We start from the raw sequence: 24587 nt of genomic DNA on the forward strand, positions 1-24587 counted from the left end.
CAAGTGACCTTTGAAAATGCAGGAGGTAAAAATCAGTCTCTTTATTTTATCTTAAACTCGGAAAACAGAGGATGATAACGGAACGTGTAATAAAGTCTACTCTTAGACCAAGGGTCAGATTTTTTAGTTGTAACAAAAACATATTGAAACTTCCTTTGTGTTAGTCATAGACAAGTACAAACTTTAGTGCTGTAGTTTTGATTTTACTGCTTGGAATTTAATGCCTTTTTTTTGTCATTACAACAGAAATCAGCCAGATTATTATGAAGTGGTTTCTCAGCCAATTGATTTAATGAAAATCCAGCAGAAGCTAAAGATGGAGGAGTATGATGATGTGAATGTGCTGACTGCTGATTTTCAGCTTCTCTTTAACAATGCGAAGGCTTACTATAAGGTGAGGAAAATACATACAAAGGCTTAAATTCATTGTTAAAGTGGTAGAGTTGTTCAAATTCTTCCTTGGTTTGGCCGAAAAACTTTTCAGTTTAGTCTTTATTATTGGTAAGAGAAGAGCACGCATTGCAGTTATTTGCATGTATTTCTGTAAGGTTGACTGTGTCTTTGTAAGATGTCCTACTATAGCAATTTTTCTTTGGAAAACGATAAATTAACTTGGGAAGGATTTTCATGCATTTTTACAAAAGAGGTGGAAAGCAAAAATAGAGATGTAAACTGAGAAGAATACTCTTCTAACAAAGCCTTTCCATTTTACAACACACTCTGTGTAACCTTTTGAAATAGAAATTGATTATTTTTTTTCCTAAAAAGAAGAGTTTATAAATAACAGCAACCATACAGTAGGAGCATTGAATCTTTCTTTTTCATTGGCCGTATGAAAAAAAGGCACATTGATTATCGTGGTCAGCGATGATAGATTGTGAGTGTATGTGACAATGCATTTCATCAAGGGTGCAGCCCCTGTGTCCATTCCCCCAAACTGTGTGTGTTTTATTTTAGATATTAGTGGGTTTTTATTGCAGTTGCCCTAAGGAAGTGGGAAAAAATTGGATTAATCTGGTTTAATAGAAGGCTATGTTAAATACACAGAACAGTGAAATTGTATGTAGTGACTGAGATGATACAGCAAATCTGAAACTGCTAACATTACCTTTCATATATCTTTGACTTTGGAGATGATCCAAATGACTGCTTTCTGAATAATCCAATCGGCATAACCAGATGACATTCAGAAAAGCAGTGTTTATTTTGTTTATGTTTGTATGTGTGTGTGTGTAGCTTTTCGAAAAGCTATCATATTTATGGATTAATGCATTTGCACATTCTGGTTACAGTAGGAAAAGTATAAAGATTTCAGAATTCGCTCTGTACTCCTGAAGCTTTGCAAGGCGTTTGCCCATTGATGTTGGCTTTCTCATGGTCACTACATGAGGGAGAAGGACTTGAGGGCAGGAAAGAATGATGAGTTTTACAGAATGTGTGCTGCCTTTGCCTACAGAGTAGTGGACTCATAATTTTGCCTGTATCGTAAAACTCTTGTGTGTAGAATAGAAGTAGGTAGCCATCCTTCTAGGATGAAGGACTGTTGATGTTTCTAGAGAAATAGTGAGTTCTGAGCTGGAGGTATGGCACACAAACATAACTTCTTCTTTTGTCATTTTTTACCTTACCCACACAGTTCCAGTGATGCATGTAAGACAAGGATGGCTGATTCATTGTCAAGGTCTTTACTGCATCAGGTGTGTTGTTAGCCGTGCTACATTAAAATGGAAGCCTTTGGTTTTTTAGTATTTTGGTTCGAGTCTTACACTTTTGAGCATCTTGCATTAACATGGAAGGAAGCAGGCTAGCGGAGCAGAAGACCCTTCTGGTATTCTGGTCCTCATAATTGACACCTGGCTTAATGTCTTGAGAATATTTAAGCCTAATAAGGCAAGTTTAAGAACAGTTCTCATGTTAGTTTCTCATTTGTATTACAAGCCATCAGAGGCTGAGAGTGAAGTAAGAAGAGCGTAATCAGCAGTAGTAAAGTGGCGTATCTGCAGGAATACCTGAAATAGAGGTTAAGTGACAGAGGAAAGGGAAAGAAAAATACAGAAGAGTGGAAAAGCTGTCTTTTTTTCTGGGTAGTGTTCTTAAGTAGTAATGTTAATAGGCACACGCTTGTCTGCCGCTGCCAACTCTGTATCTACAAAACTTAATTTGCTGACTAATGCTTCTAGCTCTTCCAAAAATTATACCTACATGTGTACTCAGGTGGTAGCATGTTGTCAAGTTCTTTGGAATTTCACAGTTAATGCTCAGTGTAAATCATTGCAGTGCTTTCAGAGATACTGGCTCATTTATTGGCATTCTTCTTTTGTAGAAAGTAATTTTCAAGTGCTACACAATGGCAGCAATATTGGCTTAAATCACATTTCTGGCATCCTGATATTTAGTCTATTTTAGATATTGATAGTGTTACGCTTCAACAAAACCTAGTTATTTCTCCAGATTTATCTAATAGGCTTGTCCAAGCCTCAACTCAAGTAATTTTATTGCTAAGTTTTCTGAAAGACTTGGAGTGATAGAGGTGATATTTTCTAGTTCTGATTGCAATTCTTAACATCACTGTTGAAGAACGACTGGAACAGGAATTTCCCAGGTTTTCTATTATTTATTTAATGCATTCAATACCTTTCAACCAGTAATTTATAAATTTCCTTCAGATTAGAATGGTCTGAATTTTGAGTAAAATATTTGATTTGTTTTTGCAGCCTGATTCTCCTGAATATAAAGCTGCCTGCAAATTATGGGAGTTGTATTTGCGCACAAAAAATGAATTTGTTCAAAAAGGTGATGCTGAGGAGGAAGACGAAGATGAGGAAGGACATGACAATCAAGGCACAAATTCTGAATTAGTAAGTGTGGGCACGACAGCTGCAGGTGGAGGAGGCCATGGCTGTGTATGTCAGCTGACTCTGAGAGGGAGATTGGCCTCCATATGTGAAAAAGCATTAAGTCTTTTCATAGTTAAGTTATGCCCCAAAAAGTATTTCTTATACAAGTTTATTAGTCAGTAATTTCACAGCGTTGTATGTGTGTTTCACTTTTGCCTAGCAAATAAAAATGTTACAGGGTTTTCTGATAGGGATAAGATGTGGTTCTCATTTAGTGGAAACTAGTATGTGTGCTTGATATCATGCCAACATTGAGGTTCGATGCAAGCAAGCTTCACGTCTAATGACATCATTTTCCAGCATGTGTCCCACTCAGCGCAGCTGTTCTGGGAGTGTTTTGTAAGCCAGATATGATGATAGGAAGTTTGGACTTGTCTGGTTTTCGTGATGTAGGGATGCATGTTTTCATTAATGTTGATAACCAAGTCTATCCTATGTATGTAAAGTATGTAAAGTATGTCTGACAGTCTGCAGTGTTAATGTGAAATTAAGTTTTCTCATGTGCTTTACCTTGATGCATAAACAATGCTGTCCTCAAAAGTTGCATCTGTGTTTTATGGCTGATTCTTTTCTGTCTTTGAAAAGTTAATTCATATATTTCAGTGCAACTTAGAACACTCCACTATGGCTGCTATTAAAACTTCTTGCCATTTCATTTCTTACTTTAGTCATCGCCAGGTTACCTGAAGGAAATTCTTGAACAGCTTCTTGAAGCTGTAGCTGTTGCCACAAACCCATCAGGACGCCTCATAAGTGAACTGTTTCAGAAACTTCCTTCTAAAGTGGTGAGTATTTTAATAGTACTGGTTGTGTTCTAAGTTAGAAACTTGAACATTTATATAACAACAGATTTTAAATGCTGTGATGTGCACACTCAGGATGCAGTTTTTTGTTACTGTCTCACTGGTGGCAAACTCCAGCTGTTTTTAGAGCTTCTTTCCCTTTTTTGCTCCTATCCACTTGTTCCCAGCCCTTCATTGCAGACTGGGGCTTGGCCTCTTGTGCCAGTTTAGGTAATTTGGTTTTTTTGCTGCAGAGTTTTTAATCTTCTTTTAAAGATGTGTGATTTCACTGTCCTGTTTCAGGGTGTGGCATAACAAGTTTAACCAGGAAAATAAATGCTCTGAAAACTGTCACCATGTATTTGGCTTTCAGACAGAAATGTTCCTTTACATCAATTTATTGATGAATTAGAATTCTTTCTATCTGCCTTATGATCTGGCTTGCCCAAATTGGAGCCTAATGCTATGTTTATGAAGCTTACACTATTCTTACCTGTAATTCATCTAATAGCTTGTTTTGTGAGCTATTAGAACAATAGCTTTGTGACTGTTTATAGTAACATATAAATTATTTTTGTTTTCCAGCAATATCCAGATTATTATGCAATAATAAAGGAGCCCATAGATCTTAAAACTATTGCCCAAAGGATACAGGTACAGTATGAGCGTATTAACGTGTCAAAGTATAGACTTGTTCAACAGAAAGCATTCTGAAATTATTAGAAACCAGAGTTTATGGCAGTAGGAAAGACAATGTGTTTTTCCCCTGCTATTTAAAAATCTGAACACTATGCTGATTTAATGTTCTCTCCTGGGTTAATGCTGCAGAAGTAGCTGTGTTGAAGATCCAGCATTGTAAACTGTAGTGTGCTGGCATTAAGCCAGAATATCTTGGGTTCCTTGATGTTTAATGGTTTAAAGTCATTCCTTGGCAAGTACTGCTAATGTAAAACATTGAAGTATTGAAGCTTGGTCGTGCATTATCATCACCTACCTTTGTTCTGGTGCCATAAATAGATGTTTTGTACTGATGTGTTTTTCATCTTACTTCTCTAGTAATTTGAAATACTGTTGTGTAATTCTAGCATTTTGTATAATAGTGAGGGATAGCACATAGACTAATTGAACTGGAGAATGAAGGGTTCTGACAAAATGTCATTTTACCTTTGAAGTTGTGGTAATCTAACATATTAAGTATTTTTTCAATCTTTTACTTGGCATTCATGAGCTCTAAGGCCTTAGCAGTTAAGTTTGTTACTTTCTTTTTTGATTACTTTTTCCAGATACTTAGCTGTCCTCTTTTTTTTATGCATATGTTCTTGTTTTTCTGCAAATGTTCGCTTTATTCTGTATGAATTCCCTTTGCCTTTCACTATTGACTTAGTTCTCATGCTATCTGAAGGCTGCCACTTTAACCAGTTCCATTTTTTGTTGTATAGAACGGAACCTATAAAAGCATTCATGCAATGGCCAAGGATATAGATCTTCTGGCAAAGAATGCTAAAACCTACAATGAGCCTGGATCACAAGTATTCAAGGTTAGTTTCAGTTGTTCATAGTTTGATTTCAGTTCAGATTTTCTTTACTACTTTCCCTGCTGATTAATACTTAAATGAATCTTTAGCATAAGGCCCTAGACTCTTGTTTTATCTTTTTTTAAAAAATAGCTATTGGTGGCTTTTCCTTTTTATATATTGCTTTTAGTATAATTGGGGTGTATGTAATTTTTTTTTCTTGCGTTACATGATTTTTTCCAATTAAATTTATCTTGGGATATGAGTTACATGACTCCTTTGGAGGAATGGAGGGTCCCTGTACTTGCGATTGACATTGAAATGGCTGAAACTACAGGTTCCAGGGATAGCAGTAGTAACCAGCTGTTATCTTTTTCCAGATTGCAGGAACAGGTTATGGTTTTCATCACAAGCTTCTAAACGAGTCATGCCTTCTTTGCATAGTTTTTGAAGTTCCTTTTCCTTTTAGCCATATTTTTGTGACCAAATTGCATCTCCTATCTTTTTCATACTTGGTTCAATAGCATTTTGTATATGAATTACCACATTGCTGTTCCATGTGCTCTGGAAGTAAGAGAATTTCAGTGGCAAATTATTCCTTTGTGTGCTCGGATTTTAAGGGCCTTGTAGTGGGAGACCTTGTGTATGTATAACACTATTATGTAAGTGGTTCTTGGACTTTTCCAATTGCACTTCTGTTTGGGTTGTAGTTTCAGTTCCTAGTGATATTGACACACTTGTAACCTCACTCAAAACTTGCAGTCTCTATTTTGTGAACTGTTACTCCGAGTATCAAGTTCCACAGGTGGAGAATCAGCAAGCATTGTAAAGCTTGGTAAACTTCTTGATTGCAAAGGCCCAGAAACTCATTTGCCTCTTTTTTTTTTTTTAAAGTGGTGTTCGTGTATATTTGCATAATGCAGATATTTTTTTTGTAAAGATGTGATAAAAAATGACCTTGAAGCTGCTCAGCCATTCTAGTCAGTTTTTACAGACCACTGTGGGTCTATTTCAGGTAGCCTTTGTTCTGTGCTTCTTTTCTCATGCAGAATTTTTTTATATGTAAGTGAAAAAGCCCTTCATTTTTGTTTTAGATTTTTAGATAGATGGATATACCTGACTAGAACATTCTTCACTTTCAACATTAAACAAAAAATTTCTTTTAATTGACAGGATGCAAATGCGATTAAGAAAATATTTAATATGAAAAAGGCTGAAATTGAACACAGTGAGTTGGCCAAATCAAGTCTCCGAATCAGGTACTGCGAATAGAGTTCTTTTTATAATCTCACATAAAAAATCTCTGTAGACATTCCCTGAATTTTGCTGTGGAGAGTATAGTGGGAAATAATTGCTTGAAAACTTAGTTTATTGTTGTTTTAGAAGTTATAAATTGTAAAATAGTTTTTGGAAGGAAACTTTTTATTTAAATAATTTTGTGGTGAAATATTTCTGTGAGGTATTTGATTATGAAAACTAGTGTCAGTGGATCTTTTATAACTTAAGCTATGGCCAGCTTCTACCACGTGTTTATAACTTAATAACAGAAAAGGAATAGGGAGGAACAAGGTGCTTTGTTGTGTTTTGCTTTAAAAAAATGCTGGATATTCTTGAACCTTCTTAGGAGCTGAAATGTAAGAGCTCACAGTTGATTAGGTAGGAGCAGAAACATAGGAACAAGACCTCTGGCAAAAGATATTTAGAGGGAAGTCCACATTATATAAACTCTTGTTTGAAAACGGGTATCCTGTTCCTCTTTTCATAGCTAGAAATAAGATCTGGATTTATTAATCAGTGAAGTATAGATTTGGTTTTGAACAGGCAAGTATAAACCACTGATTGATATCTCTGTTTGTTTGAAGGAATGATTTTATTTAGGAAACAGCATTTTCTTCCTGTGAAAATCTATAGTGTACAGAGAAATGCCATTTTTAGATGTTTTAGTCATTTTAGATGTTTCTTACCTGAAATGCAATTGTATTCTTGTATAAACTTTTTACTTACAAGTAACACTCAAAAGTAGGCTTACATATTATTTGCCCATATGAGACAATGTAAAAAAATAAAAGCAATGTCTTGCAAGTAATCCAAATGGTTAGCAAACTCTTTACAAGGTGGACTCTCTTCAAGATTTGAACCATTCACTGGCATTTGATGCTGGAAAATAACTCCTCTCATTTCCTCCAAAGGTTTGTATGGTACTACTGAAAACACTAGCACTCCCTTACTTTACTGAAACGCAGTTTAAACTTTTTTGTTGTCTGAAGAATGTGTAGATGGTGTCAGTATTAAAAGTATTGCGTAGGCTTATTACCTGATGGATTATTGCCATTTGGTGCTTCGAGATGTTCAACCTGTGTAGTGGGTTTTTTAGCACGTTTCCTGTGTTTGGGTGAATCATTTTTGGAGTATATAAAAATATAAAAGCAGAAATACTGTTAGGGAGTAATTCCTGACACATTTTAGTAATTTTCCTTCTTAAAAGTATGTGTAGTGCCAGAAAACCTTGATTCTACAAACACTGAATGTACATATGCTGGCTTTGCAGTAACTAGAATGACATACAGGCATAGAGGTTTTTCTATTGTGATTTTATTTTATTTTTCTCACTGTGTTGGCCATTGATGCAGCTCAGGACGTCACATGTATGTGTCACGTTTAACTTTGAATTAACATTTTTTCTTCAAAATAAAGCTGCTTGCGTAAGAAGGGATGACAGATAAATCACACTGATACTTGTTAGTGGAATTCCTCTCTTGCACTGCCAACCCATTTCTACTTCTCAGTTAACCTTATACTAGTTGTTCTCTTATGTACTGTGTTTGTTAGAGACCTGCAAATCCTGAAGTAATCTGAATGTCAGAATAACTGACAACTCCCTTCTTTGTTTCTCTAACTTGGCAAAGGAAAAAAAAAAAAGTAAACGCAAACCTGAAGCAGCCTACGATAATATTGGGCTGAATGCAAAAAAATATGGGGTGAGAGAAAAGTCCAAACCTTTTACCTGCTGTTCTGCATTTCAGTGATTGCTTTTTTTATTGAACCAGTATTCTTTTTTGTTTCTTTTGCTGCATCTGCATCCCAGAATCATTATTTTTTAATTAAATTCCTAACTGCTTAATTGCCTCAAAGAGAGGGGTCTCCTTTACTGTATCGTTGATTTTGGTAAAATACCCCCATAAGTTCATTTAAAGTTAATTTGCTATATTTTTCTTCTAAATTTACATCTGTTTGTCATTGATGATCAGGCTCAAATTCATCATAACGCTACTAACCTAATTTTTGCAGACATGTTGCCTCTGTGTCAAAAATAATGCTTTTCTATTGCAGCTTTCATTGTATCCTTAGTCATACTAAATTGCTCTTTGTTGGTGTGTTTAACTGTCCTCCCTTAAATAAAGTGGCAAAATAAAGTTGCTTAACAATATACATTGTCAAGCAGCTGGACAGTGATTTTGTTAAGTGTTGATAAAACATGATTGAATCTGTATGATTAGCTTTGTTTGGATGCTAAGGTACATTTTGTTGGCTGCTTTCACTGCTGATGTAGGCTGAGCTGTTTACATAGCTATTAATCCTGAATCTAAGTGTTACCTTCCTCTGACTTTATAAACAAAACTGTTATCAATGCTGGGGCACTAAATGTATCTTAGTATTACTTTACTCTTAGCTTTAAAACATGTTATGTCTGTCTCCAAACCTTTTGGCTGATCTATCAAAGTAATTCTGTAAAAAGCTTTGTCTTTGCTGCATCTTTTCTTGGGTCTAAGGTGGACCTCTTTTTTTTTTTTTTTTTTTTTTTTTTTTTCTTCCCCCCCTTCCCCCTTCCCTTTCCCTTTCCTTGGCTTGTCTCTTCTACCTTAAGGACTCCATCAAATTTGACTGCTTCCAAGCTGACAGGTCCTTCCTCACAGGGTAAAGGCAGTGTTGGTGATGAGAGAAATTCTTCTAACAAATATTATCGGTAAGTAAATTGGACTTGGACAAAAAGCTGGGCCATCATCATATGGAAATACTAATTTTTTCTGGTTTGTTTTGGGATTTTTTGTTTGTTTGTTTTCTTTTTAGTGCTCTTCAGTATTGACTCCAATACTTTTGAGATTCAAATATATTCCAGTCAAATATCTATTATGATGTAATAAGTTACTTGGTTGTAATTACTCTTCCATGTTTGATTTTATATTTAACACTTAAAAACACCTGCCATGAAATACTTTCTATGCAATTATCTCCTTAGAAATGTTCTGAAGAGCAATATGTTAAGCTTCATTACGAAATAAAGCAGGTGAAAAAACCTCATGGAAATGTGTTGTAAACCTAGAAAAAATACATTTGGAGACTAAAAAGAAATAGTAAGTTAGACTAAATAATTAAGAGCTGGATAGTGGAAACCAGTGAAACCAGTAAAAAGAAAGTATTGACTTTGGGATGCATTTATGGCAAAGTTGCTGAGTAGACTGGATTACTGGATGCTGGCTTGTTCTTTCAGTCATCAGCTGAGAATTTTGGTACCTAGCAGAGGTCTCATGCCTACAGTCTCTGGGTTACTGTCTTGAAACAGTGCTGCTCCTTGCTAATTCCCTGTGTGTATACTCTGAAACCATGGTTTAACACAGCAGCTACAACGGTCTTTAAGGGATTGAGCATGTGTATAGAGTTGGTGTCACTTTAAGGTACTGTCCTTGTTTTGGCTGGAATAGAGTTAATTTTCATCCTAGTAGCTGGTGTAGGATGGCATTTTTGATTTAGGAGACAATAATGCTGATAACACACTAAAGTTTTAGATGTTGCTAAGCGGTGCTTACACTAAGTCAAGGACTTGGCTAAGTCAAGGACAAACTGGCCAGAGGGATATTACATACCATATGGCGTCATGCTTGGTGTATAAACCAGGGGGAAAGCTGGCTGGAAGCTGCTGCTCAGAAACTGACTGGGCATCGGTCAGCAGGTCGTGAGCAATTGCATTGTGCATCACTTGTTTTGCATATTCTAATTCTTTTATAATTTTTCATTATTATTATTATTATCCCTTCCTTTTCTGTCCTATTAAACTGTCATTATCTCAACCCATGAATTTTACTTTTTTTCCCCAGTTCTTTCCCCCATCCCACTGCAGGGTGGGGGAGTGAGCAAGAAGCTGTGTGGTATTTAGCTGTCTGCTGGGCTGAAGTGCAACAGTTGTTTTTGACACCCAATGTGGAACACAAAGGGTTGCGATAACGATAGGTCTGACCAGAGTGTGTTAAATTTTTTTATAGACATCCATTATATTAGTTTAATAGTCACTGGTCACAGTGTTGATTTGTTTGCTCTCAGAGTTGCGTTCTGTAACACTTTACTTGCTGTATGTGTTCCCTGCTGTGCTGTTTATCACCTCTGGGGACTGGGTTAAGGTTATCATTTTGTTGTACTTCGTAACACAGGCTTATGAAATGATAAAATTACTGGTCAGGAGACCAATCGGGTATTTGTGTTTGGCATTGCCACCATTACCGTACTTTGGAAGCCACCTATTGGAAAATATTAATAATTACACCTTTCACCTCTTCTCAGAGAGCCCACCTGTGGGGGAGATGCCTTCTTCCGTCTTCCCCTTGTCCTCTAGGCTGATTACAATAGCTCTTGAGAATTTTTAATATCCTTGGGATGTTCCAACCAGCATGTTCCTATTGCTGTATCTCCTGAACATGCTTCAGATCTTGTTTAGGGTTAAACAACTATTTAAGAATATCACCCACAGAGCTCCCCTGAGGGCGGATAGTTATGAGTGGCAGGGTGTTGGGTATGGGCAAGTGTCTGGGATGGTGGGCACCTCCAATGTTTTGGAATTTCACCCCTGAACAAGTGCAGAATCCTGAAAAAACAGTAAAATATGTGGAAAAAGCATGCTGTCACCCTGGTAATTCCAGAGAGGCACGAACCACTGCAATGTGCTGGGGTCTGGCCCATGCCTACAGACCCCTGTCTAACACTATTCAGTACCCTCAAGGAGAAGAGAAGGTCTCTGGATCCGATGACAAAACAACAGGCACAACGGTTACTCCAGCCTCTGTGACAGGCACCGCCTCTGTGACAGGCACCACAGTTATTCCAACCCCTGCGACAGGCACTGCAGCTGAACCGAATAACCAACCCGTACCAGTATCAGTCGCCCCTATACATAAGAAGAAATACTGGAAATAGTCTCATTTAGCAAGGGATGAAGGAGCTTCTTCTAAGAGGGAGCAGGAAGAAGAAGCGGATGAGGCAGACTACTCCAAAGCAGGGCCATTGTGAGAACAGGAGGAGTAAGAGAGGTGTTTGCTGACCGGGGAGAAGGAAGAGCAAGAACTCTTAATCAAGGTGGTATGCACCTGGTCCCTATCCCTTAGTAAGCTGCAAGATACGTGAGAATATTTCAGCCATCATCCAGGTGAGCACAGTGTCACTTGACTGCTCTGATGTAGCGATAATGGGGCCAGTAGCCTGCAATTTGAGGATAAGGAGATCAAACAGCTGGGATCACTTTCTAGGGAAGGGGGCATTAACAAAGCAATTGGAAAAGGGATAGGAGCCCTCTGCCTCTGGAGGTGACTCCTGTCAGGCGTGAAGGAAAGGTATCCCCTCAAGGAAGATGCTACATGTCACCCAGACAAGTGGACCACCATGGAGAGAGGTATTCAGTACCTGAGGGAATTAGCCATGCTGGAAGTGATTTATGATGACGTGGACAACAAACAGTTACGCAGAGACCTAGATGAAGTCAGGTGCATGTGACCCCTGTGGCGGAAGTTTGTATGGAGTGCCCCATCGTATGCCAACTCATTGCTAGTAATGGCCTGGAAAGACTGAGAGGGACAAATGGTGGATGAATTGGCTGGCCAACTCTGGCAACATGAAGAACGTCTCTCTTCCTCCCTCACCTCAGCTGTGGAGAAACTGGTCCAGCCAAAGAGGGTAGATCCTGCTCCCCATATGTACAGACCAGTTATCTCAGCTATTAGTAAATGTTCCTCTGCTCAAAAGTGAGGTTATAGTGGGTACACATCATGGGCCACCCTGTGGTTTTACCTGTGTGACCAATGGACAGGACATGAAGAGGAATGGAAAATCTACCTTAACCCTAGAGGCACAGGTACGTGAGTTGCAAGGAAAAACAATTGCAAAAGGAGGTTCCTCCAGGAAAATTGCTGCCCCAAGTCTCGGGTGGGCATTTCTCCAGATGGAGTGGAAGGGCTGATCTTACTCTTGATCTTGATGAAGGGACTTCTGATTTGTATTTGTAGGAAGTGAGTAGTGAATCCTATGACCAGGACTAGATGGAGGGGCCCTGCCTCCAGCCGTGTGGAGGAGAGGGACAACTGGGTTTACTGGACTGTCCCAACAGCAAACTGTTTTGGAGTGCTGAAAATGCCTAAGGTGGGCATGGTGGAGTGTGAGAGGATAGCCTATACAGCTTATGGTGTTCTGAATTTCTTCATGTAGACAAATCCCTATACAACAGGATCAAGTAACAAAGTTACTAATTGAGGGAGACTTGTTATCATCCCACTTCTGCCCCAATAATTTAAATACTCAAGTATTCAAAATAGGACAGAAGATAGCTAGCTGGAGCTCTGGCTCTCTAATTGTGTCCGGTTTTTCAGTTTGATGGACTGCCGCTTAAAATAGAGGCAGACTTATGGTTCGTTAACAGTTTCTCTTGTTAAGGGCTCTGGTCTTCTCTTGCATAGTCATGTCTGTGTTCCTGATAATGTAGGCAAGCGTTGGGAGCTTCACTTGTTTACTTACACACCCTGGGTGACTGTTAATGGTTAACATGATAACCCTTTTCTTTTTTTTCTTAATTTTGCAAATTTTTTTTTTCTCTTTTATAGTAACAAAAGATCAGCCCAAGGTGATCGTTTGTCAGCAATAACCATGGCGTTGCAATATGGATCAGAAAGTGATGAGGATGCAGCTTTGGCTGGTAGGAACTGAAATGCAGTTTCTCGATATATTTTCTTTAATTAAAATGTTTGGAATAAGAAAAACTGTAGAGCTCCTTTAAAATTATTTCAAAATATAATTTCAAATTTATATACTATATTAAATATGTAAAAATATAAACATATATTAAATAAAATTTCTGAAAAGTATCTAAAAATATTTTGCAGTGTTTCCAGACTCAGCATGTTATTCTATTAAATCCAATCCTTGTTTCCTCAAAGTACAAGTTTGTAAATGTACTGCTGGTAAGATAGGGTAGGCCAAACCTGCTTGCACATTTTGAATTCAGTGTGTGTGTTTCCAAGTATACTTATTCAAGCTTTAGGAAACTAGCTTATTTTCATTCCTTCTAATGCGAAACCGAAGACGAGACACTGGAGAAGACATTGGGTGCTCCTTGCAGTAAAAGAGATTTACAGTGCTGCAGCTGTCTGACAGAAATCTTGCTCATACTGGCTTGTTCTCTCTTGCTCTCTTGTGTCATTGGGTCTTCTAAGTACCGGTCAGGTTTTAATTTTTTAAGGTGAAGATAATCTATATGAGGTATAAGGAAAGATAAATATTAGAACTTAATTTAGAAATACTTGGTCTAGACTAGCAATCCTGAAATCTTGCATGAAAGTTTATGTTAAAACAGAAGCACAGAAAAAGGCATGCCTTTGTACAGCATCCTTAGTTTCATAATAAGCATGCTTTAGCGTTGTACTGTAAACATATATGCCATAATATATGCACTATATCAGATATTTCTGTATCAGTCATAAATTGTTGTAAGTTGTCTTTTAAGTTAGCCTGTCTTGATAGTTACATTCTCAGTAACTTCCTTGCATTCATCTCAGAGCAGTTTCTGAAATGTTTTTGTACGTATACCCTTGTTTTATTTTTTTGTTCATGCTATTCCTGCATTGATGTGAAAGGATGCATCTCTTCAATGTATATTCTTTTTGGCATTTCTTTCACACTTGGTAGTTGAATTGTACTGAGCACTGTTTTCCAGTGGATGGATATGCTGTAGAATTTTTGGGATCGTTTTAGATTTTGCTGGAAGCAGAAGCATTTTTATTCCTGGTTAGCCCAGAGTTCAGTTACTGATGCAGAGCAGCTGCTTTCTGGGAGTTGAGGAGTATTTATTAGCTTGGTTCAGCATGATCATTAGCTGCTGTTTTTGCAAATTGTAATTCTGTAAAAACACATAGCTTTTTATGTCTTTATGTGATTTAAATTCTTGAAGTGATTTAAGCACTTTCAGGTGCCACCTTTACTATAGACATCACTGTCATTTTCATGGTGCCTTTCATATGCATCTGAGCTTTTTGCCTTGCTGCTGCTGAAGCTCTCCTATCTTTATTGCCTTCGCCTAAGAGGCAATGTCAATTTTTTTGGCAAACCTTTGTCACCCTCAAGATTTTCTGTCCTTCCAGCATACTGCTTGGACATCCTTATGCTTTCAGTCTCTGGATGAAAATGATGTTTATTTAAACGAAGTAGTCTTTTTATTAGTTGCTCTGGTACCCTGTCTTTTTTCCTTCCTCTAATGCTTGTTAAAATAAATGAGAAGTAGGCTGCATGACTGAACATTAAGAGGACTTTCTTCTTGATGCAGAGAACTAAATCTGTATGAGCTTCTTTGCTTAGGCAGCTGCTACAGTCAATGAACACTATTTGTTTCGAACTTGGAGTTTATCCTCACAGTTTCAGGGGAGGTCATGGTGTGATGGAGCTTGTAGATTTCTAGGTCAAATGTACTAGAACATAAGCAGCTTCTGCAGCTGACTTGCTCTTCATTGTAAGTCTCTAAAGGCAGGCATAGATGGTCATTATGTATTGCTTATAAAGAAGTATTTCATTTTGTCAACAAAGCTATTTTAGTTATGATTATTTCATTTAGAGATGTCCTAAGACTGGATGCTGCTTTTGGTTTTACTAATGTCTTCAGTTAGACTTTGAGCATTCATTGTTGTCTAGGTGCTTTGGGACCACAAAGGAGTCCGTATTTAAAGCAATTCACTGATTGAGTAAAGACTAATTTTCTTTCATATACATTGAAATACTTCCCTCTCTCCCTGCTCCTTTTCTGCCTCATCATTGAGTAAGAGTATGTGTATATGATACATACATTTATATCTGATAATAAAGCTCAGTTCTAGTTGTAAATTAGATGGCTTCCTTCATTAGGAAACAGTCACTGTGGCATGGGATGGACAGCAGGAAATACATTTTTGGGGGGACTGCTGAATGATGTTTATTTTGTGGTTATGGCTTACTGTGGGTGGTTTTGTTTTTCTTTCTGTATCTGCTAGCTGTAGTTGTGGTAACAGTTGAATGAAAGGGGAATAACTGACTCTTACTCTGCACAGCCAGCATGGGCTTGGTGGGGATCTGGGACCTGGTGCTACTGCACATTAAAAAAATCTACAGTCTTATATTAGATTGTTTGTTCCATAGCAAAATATGGACTTTTGTGTCTTCTGATCTGAATAATACATTCTCTTTCAGTTCTTAAGGTAACAGGTTGCATACTAGAACGCTATCATTGTCTGAATAAGTGAGAATATATAATGTTTGACACATCACTTTTAAAGAATATAGACATCATAATGAAAACATTTATAGTTTTATTACAGTGTTATGTAAACACTTCCCTTTTAGTGCCTCTTTAATTTACTTAGGTTTTTATTTTAGGGAACACCTTGTGTTCTACTTTTAATACACAGGACATATGTTTCATATTTAGGGTCTTGAACTGCTCTGTTGCTGGCTGCCATGTGTCTGAGAACAGCGATATTCTTGACTAGTGTCTTATTTTTTCTCTTTCATAAAAACAAATGATTCTGCTTTTTCTATTCTGTTTCTTAACATTTTGATGGAGCACTTGGAACTGAACTGTTTGAGTAAACAAAACCAAAGACAGTAGTATTTTGCTACATAATCTTATTTTGGAAACTTGCTTTACCTGATAGCGTTCTCTTAGCTGTTAGCATTTATCTCCATGTTCACGTTGATATGTTAGGTACAGGAAAACGTAGGGCTACCTCCCATCTTGTTTCTGCCTGAGTTGTTCTGTCCAGCTCCTGCTTTGCTGGCTACTGTGTAGTAGACGCTAGGGCAATAAGTGATGCTGATTGGCATGCAAATACATAATTGGGATAATTTTGAGTGTCTTCCCTGAATCAGTAACAAGTGTCTGTTATGTGTTTGCACATCTACTGAGGTCTGCTTGGTTTAGCTTTCATCTAACTTGTCTGGTAGGTCCCACACATCATACAGTCTCATAGAGCTGCAGTGTCAGACTGCAGAGGGAAAATGATAGTACTATGTTATTATGCAGTCAGAGTGTCCCCTAGCTTTGTTGGCATTTCAATATGTCTTTACTGAACTTGGATAGAAAGCTTGAAACTTGGCCAGCCTCCACTGAGCAATAATGAAAATGCCAGCTGGAAACTTGGCGTGAGTGTTGGAGAGCTGTCTTTTGTGCAGCTGAATTACCCAGTGTGTCATCTGCCAAGCTTTCCTTCAAACTTTACCTCATAAGAGGGGTAAAGAGTGAATAATATAACTCTAGTTTGCTAGTATGTGCAAAACCACATAGACGTTATGCCTGTCTGCAAGGTACAAATTACATCATTTGTATCACTGAGAAGCATGGAAGGCCATTTATTGCTTCCCATCCTGTTTTTCCACTACCAGTGTGTTTTTTTTTAATTCTTGTTGTGTTTCTGTTGCTTATGTATTGTTTCTCCTAATTCTATTTGCAGTAAGTGTTAGTTCTTCATAGCGTTTCTTTCATTCGTCCTAATCCTGAAGCATAATGTATGCTTTGTGTAGGTGACTAGGAAAGTTTGCTATAAAATTTCTAAGTATTTTATTATGAAATGATTATCCTACTTATATAATAATTCTAAAATATTTATTTCTCCTTCATTTTGCTGCATATGAGAGGCACACATTCAGACTTTAGTGTCGGGTTTTTTTCTGCTAAACTTCACAATTTTTGAATTGAGCTGTGATTAATACGGTTGAAAGGATTACAGAAGTTTTGAAGTCACCTTTTTGATATCTATGCAAAAAATCATTTTTAATTTGGCCATTTTGCTTAACAGGCTAGGCATCTTTGAAAATTCCAGACATAGTTTATCAATTTGTACTCTTGTAGTGAGCTCTTGTCAGGTAGCAGAATGGCAGTAGTTCAATATACAAGTGTATTTGGTGCAAATACTGGTATGGTTTGATGGGTAAATAAGGACACAGCTGTTGTGTAGGTAGTGTGTGGTTAAATAAGCCTGTTATGTAGTCTCAGATATGAACACTTGTCAGCATTTGTAGGTAGGTAGCAAGGGTACATTACCAGTGACAGAACTGATCTCATCTGATAAGAGAGGTTGCAATACCTAGATAAAGTGCTTTTTTTGGTCAGCTTGAGGCTTGTAAGATGTATTTGTGATGTCCTTTTCTGAGGTACGAATCTGACTGGCAGAGAGTGGCTGAATACCCTGGAGCGAGGGACTGCCTTTTCTGGTTTAGATCTTTATCCATGTGAAAAGTCACCACACCACACAGACAGACAGACAGACAGACAGACAGACTGACTCAGATTTGTCCTGCTGAGTTTTCCATTTATCTTTTCTCTCTGTGCAGCTGCTGCTCGTTATGAAGAGGGAGAATCTGAAGCTGAGAGCATTACTTCATTCATGGACACTTCTAATCCGCTTTATCAGCTTTATGACACAGTTAGAAGTTGCCGAAATAATCAGGGCCAGCTCATATCTGAACCCTTTTTCCACTTGCCCTCCAAGAAGAAATATCCTGATTATTATCAGCAAATTAAAGCACCTATTTCATTGCAGCAGATCAGGTAAGAAAACAATGCAAACTACATCTGGTGGGAAACTATCCAACTATTTCTTTTTATTTCTCAATCCTATCTTGTGGTCAAGTTGTCAATACCTAATGGAGTGTATGCCATCTTCTATATTTGGTTGTTTCTTGTTTCAAGTCAATTTGCATCAGTCTTCCAATCATTTTTTATAGCTGGCTGCTGTTTGGTTTATTTCCCGTGGAGTTTCATTTGTAACGTGCCTGAAGAGTTGCCATATCAATAAATCTGAAGGCTAGGTGGGCATTAGAGATGAAAGTTTCTGCAGAATCCCCCATTATTCTCCTCCCTTGACCCAGATGGATTGGTTACCTCTTTACTGCCATGTTTTTTAAATTAATAGTCTTCAGCAATGTGAACTTTAGAAAGATAGTTGCCATTACATTCCTTTTGTCTAGGTCACAATGTAACTGTGGAGAATAATTGTGTTGGTTCGTGATGTAGCTAGTCTGGACTGAAGTAAGCACTACACCGTTTACAAATCTGAGCCATGAAAGGTTCATCAACTGCTAGCGCGCAGTTGTCAGATTAACCTGAGTGAAAAGAAGTGAGCAATATTTTTTCTCTAGTGGTCCAAGATAAGCTAATATGAGGAACATGTGTCAGGGTCCTGAGTGCATTAACAGACCTTAATGGCACTGGCTAGCCTTGGGTGGCCCTGGCCTCCCTGCCCAGTGGCCACTGGGGCTCCTGTCCCTGCCTGAGCCACACTGTGGGAGTTCTGGTCCTCCAGCTTTAGTGAGTGAGGACTAGACTCTAACACTGTTCATGGGTTTGTAATCCACTCTAATACAGAGGTCTGTAGATTTTAGTTATACCATAACATGATCTGCTAGACTTGGGATAGTTGTTGAGTAAGCAGTGTCTTTGTTAAATCATAAGTAACAGAAAGTGACAAAGCTGCTTTGTTGTTGGTTTGGTTTTTTTTAATCTGTTTTTGTTTTAACCTGTCAGAGGGTGTTTTGCATGTGCTGGAGAACAAGTATGGAGCTGCCACACTGATTATCTATCCATCAGTGACTTTAAAGCATTTTTTCTTGTCTTAGTACTGAGCTGTTGGCTCAGCAAAGTGTCTTGTCTTGTTTTGAACAAAGCACAAAATGGACTTGATGGAGGGCGGGGTGGGGGGAAAGGTGAAACTGAGAAAAATTATTGACAGTTGTCAGGAAGCTTTTTGTCTGAATATACCAAAGAGTACCAGCACAAATTATGTATAAACAGATTTAATTGAGAGAGACTTTCCATTAAAAATATACTTGATATCAGTTATAGGACAAATAATTTGCCATAGAGAGGCTGCTGCACTTCTGTTCTCCTTACAGTGCAGGCAGGTTGCATTGGCTGTGTGAGCAGTACAGAAATTCCATGCAAATGTATGAAGAACTATAGACAAAAAAAGACTTCTCTTATTGCCTGATAGCTTAGAAAATAAAAAGGGACAGTCAGTCTTGTAGCTCACATTAAGAGTACAGTATTTATAATAGTGCAACTTCTAGCAAATTATGAAATTCAGCAGTTCTTTAAGTTACTACATAATCTTCACTTCTTACTATACCTACAAAGCCTTGAAGTTGTGCATATGTGTACTTAAATGATGTGCTTTAGGGAAAATAGAAGCTAGCATGGTTTTATTGATACTGCAAATAGGTCTTCTGGTATTCAAAGCTGCCACTTATTAGGGGTGGAGGTTTTTTGTGTTTGGTGTTTTTTTTTTTATTGGTGGTGCAGTTTTTTGTGTTTTGCAGGTTTTGGTTCTTTTCGAGATGTACATTCAAAGAGCATATCTTCTGTTCACAGATGGGGACAGAAAAGTTAATTGTCCTAGTGAAAAGTTGAAGATGGTGGAATAAAGCCTGGCATTCCTGTCTCATATCTGTGTTGCTTTGGTGTCTGGCTACCTAGGCTATCCTGCCGGAGTGAACTGTGAAATATGTGGCTGTTGCAAATTTTACAGCTAGTCGTAGATTTCAGGAGGTTTTGTGTGTGTTAAATACAGGAAAACCCTTACAAAATAATGTATTATCTCTGGAGGGAGAGTATGGGTGTGTTTTGTTCCAATTAGATGTACATTATACCTATCTCAGCCTCTCAGTCACTTTATGAGCATTATGAACCTCAGTCATTTCAGCTGAGTGCTGATCCCAAGCTGTTCCTGGATGTGGGAGGTAATCCTGCTGATGGTTTTAGTTTTCTGCGACTCTCCTCCTGACTTGCTCTTTACAGAATCACAGAATAGCTGAGGTTGGAAGGGACACTATCCAGTCCAACCCCTGGCTATGGCAGGGTCACCTAGAGCCAGTTGTCCAGGTTCTGATTATCTCCACAGACAGAGACTCCACAACTTCCCTGAGAAACCAGTGCCAATGTTTGACCATCCTCACAATTAAAAAAAAAAAAAAAAAAAAAAAAAAAAAGTTTGGGTTTTTTTTCTTGTGTTCAGATGAAATTTCATGTGTTTCAGTTTGTTCTTGTCACCTCTTGCCCTGTCAGCAGGCACAGCTAGAGGAGCCTGGCTACTTTTTCATTCCCTCCCGTTAGGTGTTCATACACACACTGAGACTCTCCTGCCTCAAACAGGACAAAACTCAGAGCTGTAGAACAAGAACATCCTATTTTAAAAAGAAAGGTATGACCATGTGAAGGCTGTGACTTTCAGCTGTGCTAAAAGTGCGTGTGGTGTGGAGGTTAGTTTGCAAGGTTAACGTTGCTGGTGAAGAGTCTTTCTGTAATTATAAATTACTGGAGTAGCTGGGAACTAATGCGGGAGAATGTGCTCAGTTACCTGCTACATAAGCGCTAGATCCTGGCACGCTTACAAGAACCGTGTTCCTTATAAAATTTTACAGCGTTAGTATGATCCCTGAGGCAAGTGGGTCAGGCTTTTCTACACCAGAGGAGGGAAGTGGTCCAGGGAATTGCCAGGCAGCAGTTCTCTCCTAAAGCACATCTGAGAGAGTGGTGTGGGTGTACAGGCACTGAAACTGGTATCTTCATTGGCACGTTTCTGTCTTGCACTCCAGAAAGCTGGGGTTATAGTTGAATTGTAAAACAGTGCGTGGATCTAGTGTAAAACGCAGGGGGGTTTGTGTGATGTCTACTTATTTGAGGATTTGAAATGCATTTTTCTTAGAAATGTGCATTCTTTTGGAGAATGGTCTGTGACACAGGAATCTAAACATTACAGTTCACTGCACTGGGATGTGTTGAGGTTCTCCTGAAGCTGTGAGATTTGTCGTGGCTCTTTTTGCCTTTGGATCAAATATTAATTATTTGAGTTGACTAATAAATATTGAATAATTAAATACATTTAAGTAAATATGATCATCAATTCAGTATCAGTATATATCAAGCCTATTTTGCCACATAATTTAACCAGTTCTAATAATATGACGAATAAAGGAGTGGAACTTAGCAGTCTCATTACTTCAAGGTGTCTGGATTAAAGCCTGAATGGTTTGTAGAGAATTTTTTTCTTGTTTTCTCTTTTAATAACAGAGCTTAAGCCCATCACAAAATAAGTTCTAAAGTTAAAGAAAAATAACATTTACATTAACATTTTATTGTTACAGTGACTTTGGAAAAATGATATGACACTGTGTTTCAGGTTGCTTGATTTATGAATGTGCCAATAGGGAAAATACTTGCTACAGAGAAAATGTCTCTGTAATATTTAGAATGCCTTGTAAATTTTCACTTCATGTGAGATTTGGCATTTCTTTCATTCCTTTTTGCAGTTAAAATAATTTAATATTTGCTGAATGTTGTACATTTTTTTTTAAATCTTCTGTCTGTATAATTTTCCTACCTTAGCAAGTACTGTCAGTGCATATTGTATGTAAGGCCTGTATAAAATCACAGGTCCAAGTGAACAAGTTTGCTGATGTATTGTGTAAGATGACCCTCAATAGGGCACTTGTCAAATGCCTTTCCTGATCACGTGCATTCTTTGTTACTGTTCTGGGTTTTTTTCCCTTAAGGAGGCAGGACTAGCACTACGTAATTTCTGAATGAAAGGAAAGAAGTTACATGGAACTGGTTTTAGCCCTGTGTTTGAATTTCTTTCTAGGAATTTTTTTAGGCATACTATGTGTCTAATAAGATGGATCTTTTGATTATATGGTGAGAATATCTTGCTTGTCTTCAGTTCTTTCAGATATTTCACCTGGAAGGGCTGACGAGTTTCCAGCAGACCTTTTAGGGAGTTCAATGCCAGCTTACTGTATGTTTTTTTAATTAGTATTCTAATTTTGACCAAATTAACTGTCATGCCAGTGTTAGTTTGGGCTTAGTGGCCTTCTGAAACTGTAGCTTACCTTTTTAAACTATTTTTTTTCCCTCATTTTGCAAAGGTCATTATGTTTCAAAGGATATTCTTCCAAGCTGTACTCATGCTTTTAGGTACAATTCTATCACTCAGTCATTACACAGAAATCTTTCTTAGTTTCTAGCCTGTAAGTTTAGTTTGTATTATATTGGCACTGGCTTTCTGTTGAGCCGTGGATTTTCTTTGTTTTAACCTTGTTTTGTGGAATAAACTGATGCTTATAAAATTCTTTCAAGATTGGCGAGATGACTTTTTAAAAATGCATTGTGAAGCTGTAACTCTGTAACTCTAAGTAACTCTGTAACTCATACTCTAAATCCAGAAAAGGCACGGTACTTGAGTTCTGCTGAGTTTGGGTATAATTGAGTCTGTTCAAAGTACTTCTGTGAATAGCCTTCTTAATTAATCATCCTATTGTTTGCTGACAGCAAGTGTATTGGAGAGGGTGGTAAAGTAGGAGGTTATTTGCAGACTAGAACAGGATTACTTTTGTGCCAGTACATTTTTTCATTCTTCATATGTGTGGTTGGAAGTTTTCTAGCTTTCCAAACCATATGGGCTAAGTCTGGATTTTTACTTTTGTTGTCAATCTTTTCATGAATACAACTGTGAATGTAGGTTGTTTACTTCAAATCAGATGGCCCGCACCTTGATTGTTTGGTTGTGGATAAATAAATGCTGATAGAAGCAGGATTTTATTTCCTGGTAAGATAATTTGAATGACAGCTCATTCTTATTTTGTAAGACATTTCCTCTTCTTCTTGTCTTCTGGCTCTAGGTTAAGATTTAAAGGACTAAGATATAATTAAGCTGCTTTTTTTCACTTGTTGAGCTACTGTCAGGGCCCTTGCCTTCTCCATCAACTTAAAGATTTTGTTTCTACAGGGCCACGAGAGAGCAGAGAATCAGTCCACGTAGAACGGTATATTTAAGGCTAATGGCAACTTCATACGTTTGTTCTGCTTTTTGGTGCTTCAGGGTTAGGTGACTGCATTGTAATGTGCATAGGTCACTACGTGAATACACACGGATTAAGCTAGTGTGGGATATCAAGGCTATGTGGAGAGTGGTCTAATTTTAGACGAAGCATGTGATGGTGGTGTTCTGGGGTCTGCATGAGCTACCTCTGTCTTGACTGGAAGGGTAAAACAAATCCCAGATTTGTTAGCGACAGGTGGCTTGGGATCTGCTGATATGCAGAGTCATCAGTTTCTTTTACCATATCATGACATTGTACAGCACCAGTTCAGAATTCTTTTTTTTTGTAAAAATTAAATTGTTTCAGACAGGATATAATAGTACCTAGGAAACACTATTGCCTTGCTTGTTCTGCCTGCAGCTTGCTCTCAATTTGTTCTGCTTCAAAGGATATGGTAAATTCCCCCTTTCCTCAGTTTGATAAAACTGGCACCTAAACATACAGAATTTGATTGCTCAGGTTATGTTACTTATCAGTAAATCTGATTTATAGTATTGTGCTGACAGTGTTACTTGATAGATTCTGAACTTAGAGGTGATAAGGGAGTAGAGTTGTCTGTTGGCTTTAATATCTCAGGAGGGTGGTCACTGATGTTGAGTTTTTTAGCCAGTGTAATACTGGACCTTTCAGGGCAGCTCTAAGTTTGGTACAGAAAAACTCCAAATAAAAGAGGAGTTAGTATCGAGTGATAGGAGGGAGAAAAAATTTGAAGAAGTGGTACTTCAATTAAGATGTGGTCCTTTAGGTTACTCTTTCAGAAAGCTGAATCCAGACCTCGCGCAACAGCAGTCAAAATGTGAACTTGCAATTCTGTCATTCTAATTTAGTAAATTAATTGGAGGACTAGGAACTTTTACAGTTTTTATTCTTCCTGCTGTCTAGTCTCTCCAAACTTGTTTTACTTCTCTGGAAGAAGGCAAACATGCCAGAGTCGCACGAGAATGTTTATGAGCTCCATGCTACTAATAGTTAAGCAAAATCTGAGCCAGGAGCTGAAAAGCAGAACTGTTGCATGCAGACTTGCTTACTTGCAAGAGAATGAACTACTGAGTAGATCTTGAGAGGATAAAAAGATATTTTTATCCCAGCTTTGTTGGTAGGATTTCTGAAGCATGATTCCTTGCCCTCTAGCAGCTGTCTTTATCAGTTTAAAGCATTGACTAACAGACTTTTTTCTCCCCTTGGAGTTTGTTGGTCAGCATTTCTCTCTAGTGCTGCCCCTTAATTGATTTCTGCACAAGACTTGCTTT

General features: G+C 37.9%; 1 protein-coding gene across 8 annotated transcripts in view; it reads left to right on the forward strand.

Moving 5' to 3' along the window:
* Positions 1–24587, forward strand: part of PBRM1 (polybromo 1) — a 68951-nt gene that overhangs the window by 5209 nt on the left and 39155 nt on the right. For 5 of the 8 annotated variants that reach the window (XM_055708591.1, XM_055708589.1, XM_055708588.1 and 2 more), the window contains 9 exons: positions 247–394; positions 2715–2858; positions 3566–3682; positions 4265–4333; positions 5119–5217; positions 6367–6452; positions 9059–9157; positions 13050–13141; positions 17797–18013. In XM_055708591.1, coding sequence (XP_055564566.1) covers positions 247–394; positions 2715–2858; positions 3566–3682; positions 4265–4333; positions 5119–5217; positions 6367–6452; positions 9059–9157; positions 13050–13141; positions 17797–18013 — 1071 coding nt within the window. The remainder of the gene's footprint in view (positions 1–246; positions 395–2714; positions 2859–3565; positions 3683–4264; positions 4334–5118; positions 5218–6366; positions 6453–9058; positions 9158–13049; positions 13142–17796; positions 18014–24587) is intronic. The other 3 variants (XM_055708594.1, XM_055708593.1, XM_055708596.1) reach the window with 1 other exon arrangement.

The sequence above is a fragment of the Falco cherrug genome, chromosome 4 (genome assembly GCF_023634085.1).
Source record: "Falco cherrug isolate bFalChe1 chromosome 4, bFalChe1.pri, whole genome shotgun sequence".
Classification (NCBI taxonomy): domain Eukaryota; kingdom Metazoa; phylum Chordata; class Aves; order Falconiformes; family Falconidae; genus Falco; species Falco cherrug.